This window comes from Salmo trutta, chromosome 32 (assembly GCF_901001165.1).
Source record: "Salmo trutta chromosome 32, fSalTru1.1, whole genome shotgun sequence".
NCBI lineage: Eukaryota > Metazoa > Chordata > Actinopteri > Salmoniformes > Salmonidae > Salmo > Salmo trutta.
Window position 1 is genome coordinate 11176395 of NC_042988.1, and position 22485 is coordinate 11198879.

The 22485-nt window shown below is 45.1% G+C and overlaps 1 protein-coding gene across 1 annotated transcript in view; it reads right to left on the bottom strand.

Annotated features, from left to right (window-relative positions):
- Positions 1–726: 726 nt before the first annotated feature.
- The window catches only part of LOC115171063 (1-phosphatidylinositol 4,5-bisphosphate phosphodiesterase delta-3-A-like), a 30295-nt gene continuing 8536 nt past the window's right edge, over positions 727–22485 (bottom strand). Inside the window, exons 2-15 of the mRNA XM_029727545.1 lie at positions 15884–16051; positions 8869–9097; positions 7791–7920; positions 6717–6942; positions 6182–6383; positions 5924–6068; positions 5304–5456; positions 4940–5080; positions 4671–4824; positions 4319–4435; positions 3756–3934; positions 3432–3567; positions 2826–2975; positions 727–2732 (exon numbers count right to left, since the gene is read on the bottom strand). Of these exons, the coding sequence (XP_029583405.1) occupies positions 2584–2732; positions 2826–2975; positions 3432–3567; positions 3756–3934; positions 4319–4435; positions 4671–4824; positions 4940–5080; positions 5304–5456; positions 5924–6068; positions 6182–6383; positions 6717–6942; positions 7791–7920; positions 8869–9097; positions 15884–16051 (2279 nt within the window). The 3' untranslated portion in view covers positions 727–2583. The remainder of the gene's footprint in view (positions 2733–2825; positions 2976–3431; positions 3568–3755; positions 3935–4318; positions 4436–4670; positions 4825–4939; positions 5081–5303; positions 5457–5923; positions 6069–6181; positions 6384–6716; positions 6943–7790; positions 7921–8868; positions 9098–15883; positions 16052–22485) is intronic.

Consider the following 22485-nt stretch of genomic DNA (forward strand, 5'->3'; position numbering starts at 1 on the left):
CAACCCAAAGTACTCGTTACATTTTGAATGCTTAGCAGAACAGGAAAATTGTGAAATTCACACACTTATCAAGAGAACACATGGTCATTCCTACTGCCTATGTTCTGGTTGACTCACTAAACACAAATGCATCTTTTGAAAATAATGTCTGAATGTTGGAGTATGCCCTAGCTGTCCGTAAATTTTAAAACCAAGAAAACGGAATTTGAAATTATTTATACTTTTACTTTTGACACTTAAGCATATTTTAGCTATTACATTTACCTTTGATACTTAAATATATTTAAAACCAAATACTTTTAGACTTTAACTCAAGTAGTATTTTACTGGGTGACTTCCACTTGAGTAACTTTCTACTAAGGTATCTATTCCCTTACTCAAGTATGACGCACTGATTTCTGTCTTGATTTCACATTACTCATACATCTTTACAACATCTGGATAGGTGAAACGAGTAAAACTTACAAATGGGGGTTTAATCATCTACACTGATACTAAATGAGTTTGATGGTCTCCAATGAATCCAGCACTACAGACTAACTAGACATTTATACGACTCATTTATATGGCAGGTGGTGGCTCTGTGTGTGTTGTGTGTCAGTATGTTGTGCATACTATCTCCTACTTCACTTCCCTCAAAAATAAATCAGTTTTCTCACACAAACACCATTCAAGCACAAAAACATTGAAATAGTGTGCCAAATTTGAAAATACAGAAGGGCACAATGGGGTTAAAATACTTTTTATAAAAACTGAACATGCTTCTCTTAGCTTTCACACAGACAAAGAAATACTGTACTAATGTCACTTACTATACTAATGTCAATGAGAATATTGCCCCTGAAGCTCAGGGAAATTATTTGTTTCTATAGTACTATAAAGACACACCATCTTCAAAGTTTGGATTCAAGTGCTTTTTGTTGTTAAATAGACTGGGAGACCTTTCAGATTTGGTGACTGGATTTAACACTGACCCATATGAATCTGATGCCCACAGAAATAAGTCACAAAAAAGTACACAATGAAAGAGACACTAAGGTAAACAGGTAAGTATATACTGTCTTAGCAACTACAAGAAAGAATACTAACAGCTGTTTCCATTGAAATAAAGCAAATAAGGCATTTCAAACTGTCAAAACCATTTGCCGGTTTTCAAAATTAAAGTGACTTTGAATTTAAATTTAGATGATCAGAAGAAAGAATACACATAATAAAGTCCAGTAACAATACATTCTACTAGTGCATTATGGATTACTGCTTTGAAATGAGAATTGACCTTGGAAATTCATGAAAGCTAATACTTCCATTATATGTATTCAACGTAATCATGATGCCCGGTAATAAAACGCTTCTTTGATGCATTAGTCTTGATTTGACCCTCTGTGACTTTGATGCTGTTTTTATTTAGCAAAAGGAAGTTAGTGTCAGAGAAAGTACATACAGTATGCAAATGAATTCATTTTACTGAGAGAATTAGAATACTGTAACTACATTAGAATATAACATTTTACAACAATGTTAAATATAATCTAAAAACTTCTATCAGCAATTTCACACAGAAAGAAGTGTGTTTCATCAATTGCAACTAACACAATTTGTTGCAAATACATTACAAAAACATTAAGTGTTGAAATGTATTAATTCTGTCACTAAGGTTAAGTCATTCATTCAGTATTTTGGACTGTGTCATGCCAGGTGTGACAGACCAATACCACAACAACTAGACTTAATTTACAGATTAAATTTAGTCAATAAACACTATCGTTGTCCTGGAAAAAGGAGCACAACTAAAAGTCTTGCCCTGATAAAACGTTTCTAAAAGTTTCAAACATAATATTCTGTAATAGTAAAAAAGTTTGAATAATTGATTGGATTTATATAGTGCTTTTCTACCAACTGAGGTACTCCGAGAGCTTTACATGGTAGGGGGAAACTCACCTCATCCACCATCAATGTGCGGCACCCACCTGGGTGATGCCGGTGACCATTTTTGTGCCAGAACGCTCACCACACATCAGCTAAAAGTAGCAAAAAAGTTAAATACTTCTTAACTTTAAATATGTAAAAAATGTTGGGAAACATCTTCATAATCTGCTCCAGGGACTCCAGGACACAAACCTGGCTTTGAGTGAAAAAAAAAAAAAAACTCTATATTGGCTTCATAGTAGGCAGACGGCTGCCAGGTAGAGTTCTGGTGTAAAACAGGTCAGCGCCAAAGTCATGTCTCTATGGAAACAGACATGAACACTCTGAATTCACTGACGAGAGTACAGAATACTCCCACAATAGCAACACGCCAGTGAGTTTCTCTCCCAGCTAACACTATTCATCAACAGGCAAGACTCCCATCCAGGTTTGACTGAGAAGGAATGATGTCTTCCTCTCTGTAGCCAGGGAGCCCTATATGTCCTGCCAATTCTAAATTGGGTGTATTAAAAGAGCACTGGGACATAGGCAGGCAGCAGCTTGTCCTTTTCACCCCAATTAGGGAGACTTTCCCCCCCAATTAGGGAGACTTTCCCCCCCAAGAGATAAGCATGGCGCTTATCAGATAAGTGTGGCACAAGTTCAGGTAGATATGGGTCATGCTTTGCCCTTGCTCTTAGCCAAGGCCATGCGCTCGGACACAGTCTTGATGGGGACCCCCTTACCGGACACCTTGACATGGATGAAAAGGGTGGATGGAGAGAGGCTGGAGCCATCTGCCTTCAGCAAGTGGACATGGCGGTAACCTAGAGAAAAATAGACCCACTGGTGTCAGTGTCACCTCACAGACACACCAGCTACACAAACACCCCTACAATACAGAGACAGTATCCTAGTACCTGTACGGAGGCTGGTGAAGGGCAAGGTGTACTGGCCCACAAAGTCGTTCTTGGCTTTGTGGTCATGGTCTTCCACTACAAAGCGTACCAGGGCCAGCTCAGGGACCTGCAGCTGGAAGCTCAAAGTGCTGTCCCAGCGTGGGTTAAAACCTGCAGGGGGCATAGGAGAGCTGTCAGACACTGCCATCCACCACCATTCACAGCCTGAAACTACTCCACAGACCAAGATAATGGCACTCTACGTGAGAAGTATCATTTTCTGGTGCTCACATGTCTGAGAAAACCTGTACTGAGCAAAGATAATGGAGTAGCTGGGGTATCTATCATGCTTTATTATCATTATGGTAAAAATAAATATGGGAGTACAGAATAATGTTCCGGATCAATTTTCTGTTTGGAATAGTGCCATGGGTGTTGGGAGTCATACAGGTTCCCTCTATACTTATGTCATTTCATGATAAAACGTCAAGTGTTCCTAGTACTATTATGTTCTTCTAATTATATTCTAATATGGTTAATATGTGAACTCAAGGGTGTATACAACCCTTGTGATCCATGTTTATAATGGGAGTATAATAGATGTGCAATAGATGAGTGGAAGGTTACCATTGTTGTCGATTCTGTGGGTTTTGTCTCTGGAATTATCAATGGCCACCCCGTGAATTTCCACCCACACCTGCGGGTCCACAATGGAGTTGGGCTTGTCTGTGTTGATCTTAGGGAGCTGCTGTGCTGATATTATCTGAACACAAAATCCCCCAAAATTACTTTTTGTGCCTTTGTATATAAAATTCTAATATGAAAATTACTAATAAAGTGAAGTATTTTACTACCTTGGTCTGCTTCCATAACACTGCTAACTAAAATGTGCCCTACTATTCCAACATATAAACCACCACAACAGAATCTGATTCCCAGCAGGTTTCTCACCCGTATGGTGAGCTGTGTGGGGATGTGTCCTGGCCCACCTCCTGTGATCTCTGGGTTGAAGTGGGAGCTGGGGCTGCACAGGAAGCTGGGCTTGAGGATGTATCCACAGCGACCGTTAGGCAGGAAGCGGCCCTGGTTCAGATCCATCTGCTCCCCTGGAGTCTGGAAATTCAGAGCAACTGCACACACACACACACACACACACACACACACACACAGAGAGAGAGAGAAAGACAGAGAGAAAGACAGAGAGAGAGACAGAGAGAGAGACAGAGAGAGAGAACAGGCAGGGGTGTGAAAAGAGACAACAACCTACCGCAACACATGAACAACAGAACACACTTTACCAGGCAGCAGAGTGTGAGGTCAGTTATTATGACAAGTGAAGTGAGGAATAGGAGGCAAATACCAAACATTTGCAATGCTCTCAGAGGAGGCCCAATGTAAAATAGCTTTCTATCTCCAGGGACGTCCAGGCTAGATAATGTTAAATAAATGAGCCACCTGTACCAACTCCCTCCTCCATCCCACCTCCCACCCCCCCTCCAGCCCAGAGTGCTGACCCAGCGAGCAGCCGCCGTTCCACATATCCTGGGGGTCGTAGTTGGAGGATTGGAGGCGCTGCCCGGAGGGGTAGATCCGGCTCAGCTGCCTGCTGTTGTGTCTGACAAACAGCTTTCCTGGAAGGTGATGAGAGGACAGGGTAAGAGCTCCATTACAATACCTCAAACGCAAATAAAAAGACACACACACACAAATATGCACGACAACATGATGCACAAATGCACCCGTGTATTCAAGGACTTTCTCTACAACTACAGCGCCAGTAAGAACTATGAGTCATTATAGGATCTCAACAGGAACTGATTCACAGAAAACGGTTCGGTTCGAGTTATGTCTTCATAAGCCCCTTGCCTGTGTCCTTGATGTGTTTGAGGGCGTCATTCTCATTGAAGGATGACATCTCATCGGGTGGTTTCTGGGCAGAGTGTTGGAACCCGTGGAAGGGGACACTTCGACAGTACACCACCAGTTCAGACAGCTCCGGGCTCAGCTTAGAAGAGACCGCCTGAGCCAGAAACACAGAGTGCACATGAGAAAAGCTTGATATATTGTATGTTCCTGATCAATTTCTGTAGACTTACAGTGCCGTCTCAGTCACATGGAAGGTAAATGTGTAGCACCTTGGCAGGGTCCTTTTTGTCCTTTTTGTTTCTGCTTGATGCCTCGTCGTCCGAGCTGGTATCAAAGCTGCTGGTCATCCCCATCTGGTTCAGGTGATGAACATCCTTCTTCCCCTTCACCAGGATACGACCCCTAAGCTCCTGCAGAGGGAAGACAGAGATGCTTCAAAACATATGTAAATATTCCTGTTAGTATTCCACAATCGTCCCATAAACATGCGAGGGATGGGAGAGAGAGTAGAAAAAGACAACGGGTTTCTTAGGCAGAAGAGGACAGGGGTGAGTAGAGAGCTGGGGACAGGGGTGAGTAGAGAGCTGGGGACAGGGGTGAGTAGAGAGCTGGGGACAGGGGTGTGTGCCATACCTCAGGAGAGGGCAGGTCCTTCAGAGGCTGGTCTTTGAGGGGCTTGGTGAGCAGCCTCTTGCCCAGGATGGTGCGCAGGTGTCTGGCCATGACCGTCTGCTGCTCCACCGTACAGTGGTTCTCAAGGGACAGGATCAGGGGGTACGGGGAGGCCTACGGGAAAAAACAAGGGGTTGGTTCATAAGAGGCCACTCATTAAAATGTAAGAGAAACCATAAGCTCATTAGGTAATAAGCCAGGGTTTATTCTGGACTACACTGAGGCCAAGAAGCTGTTGGACAGTCTTATTAGACTCTGAGCCAAGACTATGACTGTATCTTGAACTGCATGTTGGCAGAGGCAGAAAGTCAACAGTCTAGATTTGTTTTCAGCCACTGGCCTGCTGCCATTTACTTGTTAACTCTATTTTGTTGAGATGAGGAACACTTTGCTTTCCATAAAGAGTCACATACGGAAGACATATGGGCATGATGGTTAAGGTGAAACATTTGGCCTCCCTATAAACCACACAACCATCTGTCCATCATCCCCCCAACCCACTAACGGGCTCTCACAGGCCAGGTGCGCTCACTTTTTGTTGTATTTATTTTGTTGTAATTTAAAAAAAAAAAATTGCTCACCTTGAAGGCATACTGGGCGATGGTCTCGATTACCTCTTTGAAGGGCACCTTAGAAGTAAGGGTGTGTCCGTGGTAGATGACAGGCTCTCCTTTGTCCCCGTCCCAACAATCCAGCTCCACACAGCGACAGCCCTGGTTCAGAGCTCTGGTTCACACAGTACATATTCTTAGTGTGTGTGTGCATGTGTGTCTATGTGTTTTGTGTCTATGCGCATGCATATGTATGTTTGTGTGTGCGCATGTGTGTGTATTCAATACCTGATGTATGGCTCAGCGCTGCTGGCACTGGTGACCTGGTCCTTGGTGAGGTAGGTGTTGTGTGAGGATGAGATGAAGTAGTGGGCCAGAGGTCTGGTCATGTCCTGGTGCACCCTGGCGTGGTCGGGGTTAAACACGTGGTTCTCCAGGGACAGCATGTACACGGTGAAACCGTTCTGGGTCATGAACTGGTTTTTCTGGGCTGCAGGGAAGAGGCGCACATGAAATCATCAACCTTCTACGAGGGTTATGAACAGGAAGAGACGGGTATAGACATGCTCATACGATTGTGGGAAAATAAAGTCAGGTGCGGAACTGGCCCTGAATTTGCAGCAATTAAATGATGTAAAATATAAATGCATAAAACATTGAGATAAATAAAAGCACAGTGAATATAAGGAATGTAGTATAAAAAGATATGAAAACGTATGCGCTCTGGATTAGTCGCTCTGGATAAGAGCGTCTGCTAAATGAATAAAATGTGAAATGTAAGGTCCGAAAAATCCAAGGCTAAAATGATGTTTCTTCGGCCTACCCCAGTCGTTGAGCTCGTAGGTGCGGATGAGGCTCTGAGCGTGGATCAGTGAAGCGTCCTCCCCCTGGTCTCCCAGGAAGTCTCTCAGCTCAGCGGTGGACAGAACACAGCCGTTACCAGAGAAGTGTCTGAACACCGCGTCCAGCTCCGGCCGCCTCATCAGCTCCCTGCAGAACTCCTCGATCTCTACGTGGTCCAGACGGCCGTCACATGACCGGTCAGCTTTCTGAGAGACGGACGGACGGACGGATGGACGAATAGAGGAGGAGGAGGGACAGACAGACAGAGGAGAGGGAGGGAGGGACAAAGAGACAGATGGGCGAATGGACGGACGGACAGACAGAGAGACCTTGGTTAGGGCTGATCTGATTAAAACACTCTCACATAGACAACCCCTCCACACATTTTCAAAGCGGTTCCCTAAAAACAGAGAACTAGATCAAAGTTAATATCTTCAATTCTTATAGGTGAGCCATGTTAATATTATCAAATGCCCAGCAACCCCGTCCACTCCCATAATTCATACCATACAGACAAACATACACTCCACACATTACTGCACTGCAGTTGGTTTGATATTCAGTCTCTGAGGAGAGGCAGGGTTGGAGAAGGCAGGGTTGGAGAAGGAAGGAGCAGGAAAACACCTGGACATTAACGGAGAGGGGAGCTGAGAGACTTAGCCAGCAGTAATCCTCAACTATGGAGAAATGACTGGCTGCCTGATCATTTGAGAAGGGGATGGGGAGAGGGGGAGAAGAGAGAGGGGGAAGATGGAGGAAGGGGAGACAGATAGACAGCAGTAGAGAGAAGAGGGAGAGAGAATGAGAGTGTGAGTAAGAGAGTGAGAAAGAGAACGAAAGGCCTCCCTGGTTGGCTTGCCACTGGGCTGGTAATTGAACACAGACTCCAGGCTGAGAGTGAAACGCAGCCCCAAACAGCACACTGGGTAAACAATGGCCCTCAACCAACAACAACATCTCGCTCACACACATACGCACACCCATGAAGTCAAGGTCTATACACATTAACGTACAAGCATGCTGAATGCTGCACACGCATACAGCACGTGCTCACCTTGAATAGCGAGCGTGCGTACTGTTCATTCAGGTCTATGTTGATCATCTGCAGCAGGCGTTTGACCTCGTCGTAACTCATCTTCCCATCGTCGTTCTCATCAGCCCGTCTCAGGTAGCCACGGATCCAGGTGTGGGGGGTTAAGGAGAGTAACCAGGGGAGCATACCGAACCTCTAACCCGAAACACATCCTTAAAAGTACATACTATGGTATATACAGTATGTATAGACACATAACACATCTATACATACAGGCAGAGTTGATGCACATGCATAGTGTTTATAGGCACATTACAGCCCACATCCAACTATGGGTAAGGGTCAATTACATCATTTCTTAATTTACAGCAATCCAGAAACCAATTGTGTAACCGTTCCGAGGAGGATCAGTGTCTAATTCAACTACCAGGAATTGAAATGGAATACACTCCAGCCTATGATTCAGATGTGTGTTGACTGTAGATACACACGTCCTGTTGTGCCAACATCCATCTGAAGTCAGAATACTAAAAGCCTCCTCCAAGGCCTCTAATGGAATAGAACACAGAATACTAAAAGCCTCCTCCAAGGCCTCTAATGGAATAGAACACAGGGCTGACGTAGAGAGAGGAGCCTATATGACACCTCCCTCTTCCAGGACACACACAACAATAGGAGCTTTTGCAAGGATGGTCTTTATCAATCTACTGCAAACACCGCTGGGACCTGCCAGTTTAAAACCGCACCGCTCTAGCCTGGACATGTCCCAGAGCACCTACTGCTCTAGCTGTTCTCATGATCTGGCTTTGCGTTTCACACAGGTGTGTCTGTCGTACCCCCGTGTCGCTAACAACCCAGCGGCTAGACCAGGGATCATGTTTGACAGGATATTCAGACTATATTTAGACGGTGCTTTTTGCTGGGCCATTGCTGCACATCTTAGGTATGCTGTGGATGCGGGATGGTGATTGTGACAGTGTTATGTTCAAAGTCAGTCACCATAGCGATCCTGGCTGCCCAGCCTGCACTATATTTACCTTGAGTCGAAAGCTGGCAGCCTGGCACAGCGCAACAAAGGCCCACGGGGGGTAAAGGATATTGGTCCAGTTTCTCCTTCTGGGTCATGTTGGCCACGCGCTCCTTCAGTGTGCGTATCCCTTTGACCCAGCGCCTCGCCTCCTCCTCACAGGAGCAGAGGAGGTCCAGACTCTTCCTGGCTCCTCTGAACACCACCGTGAAGCACTGATTCTCTGGTACCGACCCGGATAGCCTCCGCAGAGCCTCAGACTGGCAGCCCTCACGCACACACTCCACCTCTGTCACTGAGACTGGCACAGGGAGAGGTGGGGGAGGGGAGGTGGGAAAGGAGACGGTGGGAGAAGCAGAGAGGGGGATTGTATTAATCTGGGTGTACGAATAAACAGAATTACAAACAGGGCACCAAAACACGTGGAACTTGGAGGGAGGCTCGGAGCTGAAAGGTCGTGAACTTCAGGGGGAGTGTGGTAACACCGACGTAGCAGTGTGACATGGCATCTCGGTTCTGGGGTCCTGATTTGGCTCTTAAATAATAAGACCTGTACAGACACAGACCTGCGTCAGCTGCGGCTGCAGAATATGTTTACGACTCAGGCCTACATTCATCTGCATGACAAGATCCAACGACACTCCGGGCACAGCAGTCAAACTGACACTCAAGTGTAGGCAGGACCTTTGGCCCAATGCCATGGCGTGTTTGTGTGTGTAAAGAGATAAAAGGAAGAAAGAAGGATGCCGTCTCATTGACTTCTAGAGAGATTAGCATGTATTTCAGCTCTCATTGATTTCTAGAGAGATTAGCATGTATTTCAGCTCTCATTGATTTCTAGAGAGATTAGCATGTATTTCAGCTCTCATTGATTTCTAGAGAGATTAGCATGTATTTCAGCTCTCATTGATTTCTAAAGAGATTAGCATGTATTTCAGCTCTTATTTATAAACAGTAACATCTGTGGGAGTGGGCAGGGCTTTACACGTGATGGCTGACCCTCTGCCCAGCAACACAACACCAGCCTACTACCCCATTACCCTCCCTGCAACACATCCAGAATAGAGCCCAGTGAAGGTTTCAAACATAAGACTATCTCCACTACAACGACAAACCCCATATCCCTTCATTAATTGAATAGATGGAATTATCATGTATTTGTGGTTGGGTTTGTGGAGTAGCTTTCAGAATCAGTCTGTTTATTTAAGTACATTTAGCAATGCCTTTCTACACTGGGATCAGCTTTCCAGGAAAATAGTGACACACAGAGCAACGATAGCTCAGCCACAGGGCTGACTGTGCCAGAGCCAGGGGCAGCCACTAGACAACTGTCTCTTCTGACAACGGCCTCTTTCTGCTGAACAGCCCACGCCTCTCCACCTCCTCAAAATCGCTGACAAATTCCTGACCCATCGCTCCATGACAAGGGTGACATTTCAATGCGGAGAGTAGGGGGAAGTGTGGTGTGTGTGTGTGTGTGTGTGTGTGTGTGGTGTGTGTGTGAAACTGGCACAGCCGAAGTGTTAAGTGCGGTGCATATTCTCTAAAGCCCATCTGAACAGAGGGGATCATGCTGAGCTGCAGGTGCCAGACCCCAAAGGCGCTTGAGACCCCTGTAGTCAGCATTTGTGTGTGTGTGTGTGCGTGTGTCTGCATGCATGTGTGTGTGTGTTAATGAGCATGCATATGTCCTTCGACACAGCCGCTTTTGTGTTATCAGTAGCTGTCTGCTGAAGTGGTCAGCCTGCCTTTGTCCTGTAGCCTGTCGATGTTCTGTAGCGTTAGCCAGGTGTGACTGAAGTGATACCGCAACACCACCACACTGGCTCTAATTGTGGCCTGGTTGAGGGAAGATGACGTCACAACCCCTGACCCCCACATCAGCCACCTGGCCTCTCATCCTACTGTACATGAGGCCTTTTCCGGAGACATACAGTGCCTTCAGAAAGTATTCAGACCCCTTGACTTTTTCCAAATTTTGTTAGGTTACAGCCTTATTATAAAATTGATTAAATAGTTTTTCCCCACATCAATCTACACACAATACCCCATTATGACAAAGCAAAAACAGGTTTTTATAAATCTTTCCAAATTTTGGAAGTAACACATTTACCTAAGAATTCAGACCCTTTACTCAGTACTTTGTTCAAGGACCTTCGGCAGCGATTACAGCCTCGAGTCTTCTTGGGTATGACGCTGCAAGCTTGGCACACCTGTATTTGGGGAGTTTCTCACATTCTTCTCTGCAGATCGTCTCGAGGTCTGTCAGGTTGGATGGGGAGCATTGCTGCACAGCTATTTTCAGGTCTCTCCAGAAAAGAGAGAACCCCTAACCCTAAACACATCCTTCAGTGACCCTCTGGAGCAGGTTTTCATCAAGGATCTCTGTACTTTGCTCCGTTCATCTTTGCCTCAATCCTGACTAGTCTCCCAGTCCCTGCCGCTGAAAAACATCCCCACAGCATGATGCTGCCACCACCATGCTTCACCGTAGGGATGGTGCCAGGTTTCCTCCAGACATGACGCTTGGCATTCACCAAAGAGTTCAATCTTGGTTTCATCAGACCAGAGAATCTTGTTTCTCATGGTCTGAGAGTCCTTTAGGTGCCTTTTGGCAAACTCCAAGCGGGCTGTCATGTGCCTTTTACTGAGGAGTGGCTTGTCTGGCCGCTCTACCATAAAGGCCTGATTGGTGGAGTGCTGCAGAGATGGTTGTCCTTCTGGAAGGTTCTCCCTTCGTCACAGAGGAACTCTGGAGCTCTGTCAGAGTGGCCATCGGGTTCTTGGTCACCTCCCCGATTGTTCAGTTTGGCCGGGCAGCCAGCTTTAGGAAGAGTCTTAGTGGTTCCAAACTTTTTCCATTTAAGAATTGATGAAGTCCACTGTGTTCTTGGGGACCTTTAATGCTGCAGACATTTTTTGGTACCCTCCCCAGATCTGTGCCTCGACACAATCCTGTCTTGGAGCTCTATGGACAATCAATTCCTTCGACCTCATGGCTTGGTTTTTGCTCTGACATGCACTGTCAACTGTGGGACCTTATATAGACAAGTGTGTGCCTTTCCAAATCATGTCCAATCATTTTAATTTACCACAGGTGGACTCCAATCAAGTTGCAGAAACATCTCAAGAATGATCAATGGAAACAGGATGCACCCGAGTTCAATTTCGAGTCTCATAGAAAAGGGTCTGAATACTTACGTAAATAAGGTATTTCTGTTTAAAAATGTTAATACATTTGCAAACATGTCTCAAAACCTGTTTTCGCTTTGTCATTATGGGGTATTGTGTGTACGTAGCAAAATGTGGAACAAGTCAAGGGATCTGAATACTTTCTGAAGGCACTGTATATTTAGAGAGTTTGGAAACTTTTAGAATTTTGAATATTGCTCGAATTCTAGACATTCAGTTACACAGCATTGTTTACATATTCCCCATGTGATGTTAATGGGGAGCTAACATGGCTGCCATAGAATGTTGAAGTGTCATGTAAATGCATCATAATGCAGAAACCGCATTGGCCCAACTCTCTAAACACATAGATCTGGCCGTATCTATTTCCCACAGCAGCGGGTGCTTCCTGGGTCCCTGAGAGACAGCGATGGGAGAGAACTGGGGACATAATCTGAATTTCATGACCGAGGAATAGTCCTTGCTGAAGTGACATAGTGGGGGTTTATTGTGCAACAAGTGAAAGAGAAAAAGAGAAAGAGGAGAGAGAGAGAGAGAGCGAAAGAAAAAAATAAAGAGAGAGATGAAGGTAGAGCAAAAGAGAGAGTTACAAGGATGTCATGCAATTACAACCTCCCATCAGCATTATCCCATTCTTAACCTTTGCCCCTCAGCTTGCCTCCCAGCCCAGGGTGTGTTAGGTTAGCAGCAGTGCTATCAGACAGACTAGTGGGTGTTAGAAGGTATTAAGGAAGTGTTGTGTTCCACTTGAAGTGAACCAATGTGGCTGTATGCTGTCTGAGTCGACATGATGAATGTACTCTCCTGACCTTGACATTTATAACCCGTCACAAAGCATCTCTTAAACCTTGTAATCATTACCTCGACTTTGGAATTGAGGGGACATAAACTTGTCTGTGTTGTTTCCACTCTGTGTGTAGGTGGGTGTGTTTGCATGTGTGTTTCCACTCTGTGTGTAGGTGGGTGTGTTTGCATGTGTGTTTCCACTCTGTGTGTAGGTGGGTGTGTTTGCATGCGTGTTATCTAGATCACTAGTATAATATGTTTGTACAGCATGACTCAAAAATGAAAAGAAAAAATAAATAATCAGATTGACTTCGGCAACTCCAAAGCTCTAAGGACCGCCAGCACTAATTCATAAAATGATGTGAGTCAGAGACATGTTTAGACTCTTTAAATGACAAATCTCAAAGATAGTAGTGTAGTGGTGGTTGGCAGGTCACGGCCAAACTCTGCAATCGGGAGGTCAAAGAGGTTTACCCATTTGGTAGGGCTATAATATGACATAAGCGTGTACACACACACACACACACACACACACACACACACACACACACACACACACACACACACACACTTCGTCATGCATGCCAACAACAATAATTAGCCTGTGCCATCAGATTCCTATGGGCAGGGCAGAGGAGCCCTATATTTGTCCTATGGAACATGGAGAGGAGGGATATTTACCGGAGGGATATTTCAAGAGCAATCTAAGAGGCAAACCTTGTAGGTGTATATCTATTAAATTATACTGAGATTTACTACTGCTTTAGGAGGCCTGAGTACTCTAAGCGCTTCACCGGCTGCCCACTTATCCTTCTCCTTAAACCATTGAACTTTGTGTGTTTTTGGCTTTACTATCCTTGTGGGGACCATAACTCACATGAATATCAAAACAAGGAAAGTTAGCACAATTGGGGACATTTTTCCGGTCCCCACAAAGAAAAAGGCTATTTTAGGCTTAGGTGTTAGGTTAAGGGTTAAAATTAGGGTTAAGGTTAGAATTAGGGTTATGGGTTAGGTTTAGGGTTATAGGTTAGGTTTAAGAGTTAGGGTTATATTTAGGTTTACGGGTTTAGGGTTAAGTGTTCAGGAAAACAAGATTTTGAATGGGAATAAATTCACTACTTACAGTAGTGAATGCATACATTTCATACATTTTTTTCTCCCCTTGTACTGGTCCCCCGTGGGAATCGAACCCACAACCCTGGCGTTGCAAACACCATGCTCTACCAACTGAGCCACACGGGACCTAAATGTGTGTATGTGTGTGTTTTTTGTTTAACTATTCTTGTGGGTACCAGAAGTCCTCACAAGGTTAGTAAAACAAGGAAAATTCGACATTTTGCCAGTCCCCATGAGAAAAAAATGCTATTTTAGGCTTAGGGGTTAGGTTTACAATTAGGGTTAGAATCGGGTCAGGGTTACAGTTAGGTTTAGGAGTTAGGGTTAGGTATAGTTTTAGGGTTAGGGGTTAAGGCTAGGCTTAGGGTTTAGGTTAGGTTAAGGTTAGGGTTAGATTTAGGGAAAATAGGATTTTGGAAGGAAATCAATTCATTGGTCCCCAGAAAGATAGCAATACAAAACTGTGTGTGTGTGTTTGACTGTGTGCGCATGTGTGTGTTTGTGTGTATCTGTGCATGTGAGGAAGGGGAAACAGTCAAAGGTTTATGATTAGAAATAGCGTTCCCACAGTTTAATGGGCCAAAACATCTAGGATTACTGCCAACATTTCCTTTTTCTCTTTAAGGGGGTTGTGATCATTAGAGCACTAATATGAAGTGCCTGCTTCCCTTTCTGATTGGCTCATTGCCTGCAAAAGATTAGCGTGCTGAGGTAAACCCATATGTTGAGGCTAACGGATAACAAATCTATGTTCATTGTTTCTAATGCAGCTTGTGTCCTTTTACACCTCTTTGTAACAGTGGTTGACCGATGTGAACCTTCAGCAGGTATGGAGATTTTGTGTGTACTATATGGATGCATTACTACAGGTGACACTGCCAAAATAAAGGAAACCCCAACATAAAGTGTGTTAATAGGGCATTGGGGCACCACGAGCCAGAACAGCTTCAATGCACCTTGACATAGATTCTACAAGTGTCTGGAACTCTATTGGAGGGATAACAACACTATTCTTCAAAGAGAAATTCCACCAGTTGATGTGTTGTTGATGGTGGTGGAAACGCTGTCTCAGGCGGCCATGGCATATGGTTTACAACGTTTTCATGCTCATCAAAACTCGTGCACTGTAGATGGGAGCATTGTCATCCTATGGGGACATGGTAGCCAAAATAATGGCATGCTGAGCCTTTATTTACATGACCCTAAGCATGATGGGATGTTAATTGCTTAATAAACTCAGGAACCACACCCGTGTGGAAGCACCTGCTTTCAATATACTTTGTATTCCTTATTTACTCAAGTGGTTCCATTATTGTGGCAGTTACCTGTATCATACAATTACACAGGTTATAGCATCCGACTTAAATCCTGGCTCACAGCATAGTATCCCTTTAAATGATTAAAGGCAAATGTAGATAAGAGGGCATTATTGTTGGTCAACATGAAAAGCCTAAACAGCTTAGGACAAAGAGCTGGCTAAATTAGTCTACCGAATCAGGTCTAAGAGGAGGGTTGAATGGACTAGAACAGGGAGTGTGCTTATGGAAGTCCTGTTCGTTTGTTTATACATGATTATTTTCCTGTATATAGTCTTCCCTTCATACATGGCTACTTCTCCTAATCTGATACCGGTTAAGCTTCCTTTCCAACTATCGCGAAAGCCTCAGATCCTGAAAAGCAAAAAGACCAAAACATCCCCCTCTCGTGACCACTCCCCATCCCCACTACTCTCTTCTTTTCTTCTCAATCTACACCTACCCTCTACCCTCCCTTTCCCTTAATCCGAACCCTTATCATTTCTCCTTCTCCTCCCTTATGCCTCCTTTCTCTCCTCGCCCACCCCTCTATTTTCTCTCCCCCTCCTCATACCTACTCTTTTCCCCTCATCCATCTCTCTCTTTTCTCTCCCCATACCTCCCCTTTCCCCTCATCTACCCCCCTCCTCATCTGACCCCTCCCTCCACCCATCTGTCCCCCATTGTATACTCACAGGTCTGTTGTGCCTTGGCCTTGCGGGAGCTCTTGGTGGACTCACACCACACGGAGACCCCGTCCTCCAGCAGACGCAGGCTGCGGCTCTTCTGCCACCTCTGGGAGCGTACCTTCACCATGTTGGAACCGTGCATCATCGCACGGACATTCTCATCATCCAGCACCCCTGGAAACACACACACACACACACACACACACACACACACACACACACACACACACACACACACACGCAAGGTCATGGTCAAATACACTGTTATACCCTTTTTGGTAACGTGCAGTATCACTGTGAACTTTCCAGTAGGATGTAATATAGTATGTCACTGATACCATGTCATTTTTTAACACACCCTTATATCATTCACTCTAGTCTAATTCAATGGTAGGCCATCCACACCAAGCTCTGCTGGCAGTTCATTGAGAGTTCAGTCTGTCTGCTCTACTGTCGTAAATGGCAGTAGAAGTCTGAGCCATATTCCTTCTTGGCCTTCCCTCGTCATGCTGTTACAGTAAAATGACTGTGGCATTTATTTTACTGTATAGGGACTCATAAACACTCAGTATCATGTGAGGATGAAAAGGGAGGGTTGGGAGTTATTTATGAAAGAGAACAAGTATGCTAACAAACCAGTCAAGCACAACCCATTTCAATATCTCTACTGTGGTTGTGTTGTGTGTTGAGGGCTTGGCAGCAGTGGGAGTTCCAGGGATGACTCACTCACCTTTATACATACACCAGTCATCTTCCTTTGGAAGCACGGTCTCCATGACTCACAAACACAGGCCATGATCTCATAACTAGGACCTAAACATAGGACTTTGTTTCATATACAAACCTCTGAAAGGAGCAACGCTGCATCAAGGTTGACATTCAGATTACCGAAGCAGGAAATCACCACGGAATCGACTGACTTGAAGAGAAGACACACTTTTCTACATGTGTGTTAGAACATGTTGTTTATTTTCCATGGTTCGTTGCGGTATGCGGCATGAGCCAAGCCAGACTTTGGAACGCTGCACAACAAAAAGAAGAAGTAGAAGGCTAGGATTTGGAACAAATGCCAATATTCCACAGATGAATCTCCCTCGCAGGCCAGAGGCAGTCCAACAGAGAACCGGAAAGGGGTTTACAGAGCTGCAGAAACAGTTTGTCACAAACAACCAGTCAGTCAGTCAGTCTGGAGTTGCAGCAGCTCATCTAGCCAGGGAAACCGCTCTCTGCTAATGGCTACTTGATACTAATGTGATTCACAGATACAGCCTGCCATCCCTGACGTGCATGTCACAAGGGACCTTTTAGAGAAAAACCAACCACCAACATCAGAAATGTTGAGCAGCTTTATCATCTATGTTAAGAGCTGAGTTACCAGACAAATATGGAAAATTGGAGGGGAAAGATCGGCAGAGCTGTAACAAGACATGCGCCGTCATGTTGTAAGTGTACATGGTATTCTGTCCTTGGAACTGCATTCAGACACTACTGAAAACAAAGAGACAGTATTTCCTCTGTTTCTCCGTCTGACAGTTGGATGCTTCTTTCCTTCTCTGCAGTAGATGAATGGGACCTCGTACACTGTTCAACTGTGTTTTCACCTAGAAAATAGGATTTCAAAAGGAGTGCTCTGAAAGAAACTCTCTCCCGTCCTCCCTCCCTTTCCTCCTCTCTAAGTCTCTCAAGTATATCCTCAAAGATTTATTTCAAAAACTGTGGCCATGGATGCCCTCATCTATTATTCTCTTGAATCAGCTAAAATCCCTTTTAGAGTTCTTCATACTGACAATACCATGCCAGTCTCTGACTGAGCTCTTCACAGGCTTCCAGAGCTGACCTCTAGTCACTACAAAGTGCACTACTTTTGTCCAGGGCCCATAGTAGTACCAAAAATAGTGCACTATAGGGAATAGGGTGCATTTAGGTCCTGCTCAAAAGTTGTGCACTATATAGGGAACAGGGTGCCATTTGGAATGCAGATGTGGGCTATGAGAGACTGTATCCATGAGCAGCTCAGTGCTCTCACCCACTCCACTCCCCTCCCCTCCTCTAAGTAGAAAAGGGGGGAAGCAAACTGAGCCCAGCCATGTCTCTCTCTCTCTCCAAAGCCGTTGGTCAAACACAAAGAGAACCCCTCTCCTCCTCCTCCCCAACCCTCCACCATAACAACCGTGTTTTTGACACAGTCAGTCACCAAGCTGTTACCACATGCCAGGAATTCCCACAGGCTGAGCATTGAGCACAAGGACCCTATTAACAGCAGGTCAGTGACCATGCTAAGCTGTCCTAACTGAGCTGTGTTCTCGCTCTGCCCATCCTCACACCACTAACCCCAACCCTTATGAGCCTGTTAAATTATTATTCCTGGACCTACTGTTGTCACCTCACTGACCTCAACCCCATCGTTTTCTCTCGGTCCCGTCCCTATACCTCCCCATCCAGGAATACGGATGAAAAATCTGTGCACTTGGTTACATATGCAAATGTTCAGGGATGCAGGATACCCCCACTGCCAACCGAGCCAAGAAGGAGAGAGTTTTAGTATCAAGTACTCCATACAGTAACACTGCTGTAATGAAGCACATGTGGGTGTGAAGGGAGAAAGAAGGGGCTTTGAGGCCCATGAGCTGGGTACCCTGTTCATCACAGCTCCTACAGCAAGCCAAGGAGAATTTTGTTGACACGCACTTTGTCATTTGGGCCAGCATAACAACCTGGCTGGCTAGCAACGATAAAAAAGGTATGTGAAACCAAGCACACAACAAGATGGGGGTTCAAAACAGAGAGAGAGCAAAAGAAGGAAAGAGAAGAGACTTACTACAGCAGAAGAAGTGAATGACAAAAATTGGGATATGGAGGAGGGAGACGTGGAGAGAGGAACAAGACAGGAAATAAGTAAGTGAAGATAGTGAAGATACAGAATAGATAGGGAGATTTCTGGGCATTGTTGGACCTAATACCCTGAGACACAGCCAGATGTCTCAGGGTAAAACAGAGAACCCATTATAAAATGTGATCATTCATTTGTAATAAACATCAAAATCAAATCAAACTTTATTTGTCACATGCGCCGAATACAACAAGCATAGACCTTACCGTGAAATGCTTACTTGCAAGTCCTTAACCAACAGTGAAGTTCAAGAGCTAAGAACAATATTTACCAAATAAACTAAAGTAAAAAATAATCAAAATAAATAACGAGGCTATATACAGGGGGTACCGGTACAGAGTCAGTGTGCGGGGGTACAGGTTAGAATTATTTGTACATGTAGGTAAGGGTGAAGTCACTATGCATAGATAATAAACAGCGAGTAGCAGCAGTGTGCAAAACAAATGGGGAGGGTCAATGTAATAGTCTGGTGGCCATTTGATTAATTGTTCAGCAGTCTTATGGCTTGGGGGTAGAAGCTGTTAAGGAGCCTTTTGGACCTAGACTTGGCGCTCTGGTACCGCTTGCCGTGCGGTAGCAGAGAAAACAGTCTATGACTTGGTGACTGGAGTCCCTGACAATTTTATGGGCTTTCCTCTGACACCGCCATTATATAGGTCCTGGATTGTAGGAAGCTTGGCCCCAGTGATCTACTGGGCCGTACACATTACCGTCTGTAGTGCCTTACAGTCAGATGCCGACAGTTGCCATAACAGGCGGTGATGCAACCGGTCAGGATGCTCTCGATTGTGCAGCTGTAGAACCTTTTGAGGATCTGAGGACCCATGCCAATTCTTTTCAGTCTCCTGAGGGGGAATAGGTTTTGTCGTGCCCTCTTCGACTGTCTTGGTGTGTTTGGACCATGATAGATCATTGGTGATGTGGACACCAAGGAACTTGAAACTCTCGACCCGCTCCACTACAGCCCCATTGATGTTAATGGGGGCCTGTTCGACCTGCCTTTTCCTGTAGTCCACGATCAGCTCCTTTGTCTTGCTCACACTGAGGGAGAGGTTGTTGTCCTGGCACCACACTGCCAGTTCTCTGACCTCCTCCCTATAGGCTGTCTCATCGTTGTCGGTGATCAGGCCTACAACTGCTGTGTCGTCAGCAAACTTAATGATGGTGTTGGAGTTGTGTTTGGCCACGCAGTCGTGGGTGAACAGGGAGTACAGGAGGGGACTAAGTACACACCCCTGAGGGGCCCAAGTGTTGAGGATCAGCATGGCAGATGTGTTGTTACCTACCCTTACCATCTGGGGGCGGACTGTCAGGAAGTCCATGATCCAGATGTAGAGGGAGGTGTTTAGTCCCAGGGTCCTTAGCTTAATGATGAGCTTTGAGGGCACTATGGTGTTGAACGCTGAGCTGTAGTCAATGAACAGCATTCTCACATAGGTGTTCCTGTTGTCCAGGTGGGAAAGGGCAGTGTGGAGTGCAATTGAGATTGCGTCATCTGTGGATCTGTTAGGGCGGTCGCGAATTGGAGTGGGTCTAGGGTATCCGGGAGGATGCTGTTGATGTGAGCCATAACCAGCCTTTCAAAGCACTTCATGGCTACTGAAGTGAGTGCCATGGGGCGGTAATCATTTAGGCAGGTTACCTCACTTCCTTGGGCACAGGGACTATGGTGGTCTGCTTGAAATATGTAGGCATTACAGACTCAGTCAGGGAGAGGTTGAAAATGTCAGTGAAGACACTTGCCAGTTGGTCCTCGCATGCTTTGAGTACACGTCCTGGTAATCCATCTGGCCCCTGCGGCTTTGTGAATGTTGACCTGTTTAAAAGGTCTTGCTCACATTGGCTACTGAGAGCATTATCACACAGTCATCCAGAACAGCTGGTGCTCTCGTGCATGCTTCAGTGTTGCTTGCCTCGAAGTGAGCATAAAAGGCATTTAGCGTGCCTGATAGGCACGCGTCACTGGGTAGCTCACGTCTGGGTTTCCCTTTGTAGTCCGTAATAGTTTTCAATCCCTGCCACAACCGACAAGCGTCAGAAGCGGTGTAGTAGGATTCAATCTTATTCCTGTATTGACACTTTGCTTGTTTGATGGTTAGTCTGAGGGCACAGCAGGATTTCTTACAGGCGTCCGGATTAGTGTTGCTCACCTTGAAAGCGGAAGCTCTAGCCTTTAGCTCAATGCAGATGTTGCCTGTAATCCATTTCTTCTGGTTGGGATATGTACGTACGTTCACTGTGGGGACGACGTCGTCGATGCACTTATTGATGAAGCCGATGACTGAGGTGGTATACTTCTCAATGCCATTGGATGAATCCCGGAACATATTCCAGTCTGTGCTAGCAAAACAGTCCTGTAGTGTAGCATCCGCGCAATCTGACCACTTCCGTATTGAGAGTCACTGGTACTTCCTGCTTAAGTTTTTGCTTGTAAGCAGGAATCAGGAGGATAGAATTATGGTTGAATATATCAGTCAACATGTAGTACATTTGATGTAGGAGAGTCACAACTCCAGTCTCAGACTTTATCTTTCTCCATGTCTGTCTGTGGAACTAAGTACTGGCTCCATGGGACCAGCTGTAAACATAAGTGTTGTATTGATACTAGGTAAGAAATGAGCCAACTGAGGTCGAAACAGCAGTGTTGAACTCAATCAAAACAATGCTCTCAGACACAGACTGGGACAGAAGCCAAGGAAAATGTTGAACCCTGATAAGGAGAGGAGAGCACATCAAAGAATGGGACAACTAGGCTGAGAGGGTTGACATTAAGGCACTGATTTTCTGAGATCACACCTATAAAGAGTTTCATTCCAAACCCCCATATATCCATTTTCAGAAATGTTTGTAAATTAGCTTTTGATGTTTAAAGAAATGAGAGATTGGTGTGTTTTTGTACTATCATGGCATTGTTCAATGACAGACATGTATTTGTTTAAAATATAGTGCATTCGGAAAGTATTCAGACCCCTTGACGTTTTCCACATTGTTATGTTACAGCCTTATTCTAAATAATGTATAAAAAAAGCAAAAACCTTTTTAGAAATTTTGCAAATGTATTAAAAATCAAAAACTGAAATATCACATTTACATAATTATTCAGACCCTTTACTTAGTACTTTGTTGAAGCACCTTTGGCAGTGATTACAGCATCAAGTCTTCTTGGGTATGACGCTACAAGCTTGGCACACCTGTATTCTGCAGATCCTCTCAAGCTCTGTCAGGTTGAACGGGGAGCGTTGCTGCACAGCTATTTTCAGGTCTCTCCAGAGATGTTCAATTGAGTTCAAGCCAGGCCTCTGGCTGGGCCACTCAAGGACATTCAGAGACTTGTCCCGAAGCCTGCATTGTCTTGGCTGTGTGCTTAGGGTCGTTGTCCTGTTGGAAGGTGAACCTTCACCCCAGTCTGAGATCCTGAGCGCTCTGGAGTAGGATTTCATCAAGGATCTCTCTGTACTTTGCTCCGTTCATCTTTGCCTCAATCCTGACTAGTCTCCCAGTCCCTGCTGCTGAAAAACATCGCCATGGCATGATACTGCCACCACCATGCTTCTCCATAGGGATGGTGCCAGGTTTCCTCCAGACGTGCCACTTGGCATTCAGGCCAAAGAGTTCAATCTTGGTTTCATCAGACCAGAGAACCTTGTTTCTCATGGTCTGAGAGTCTTTAGGTGCCTTTTGGCAAACTCCAAGCGAGCTGTCATGTGCCTTTTACAAA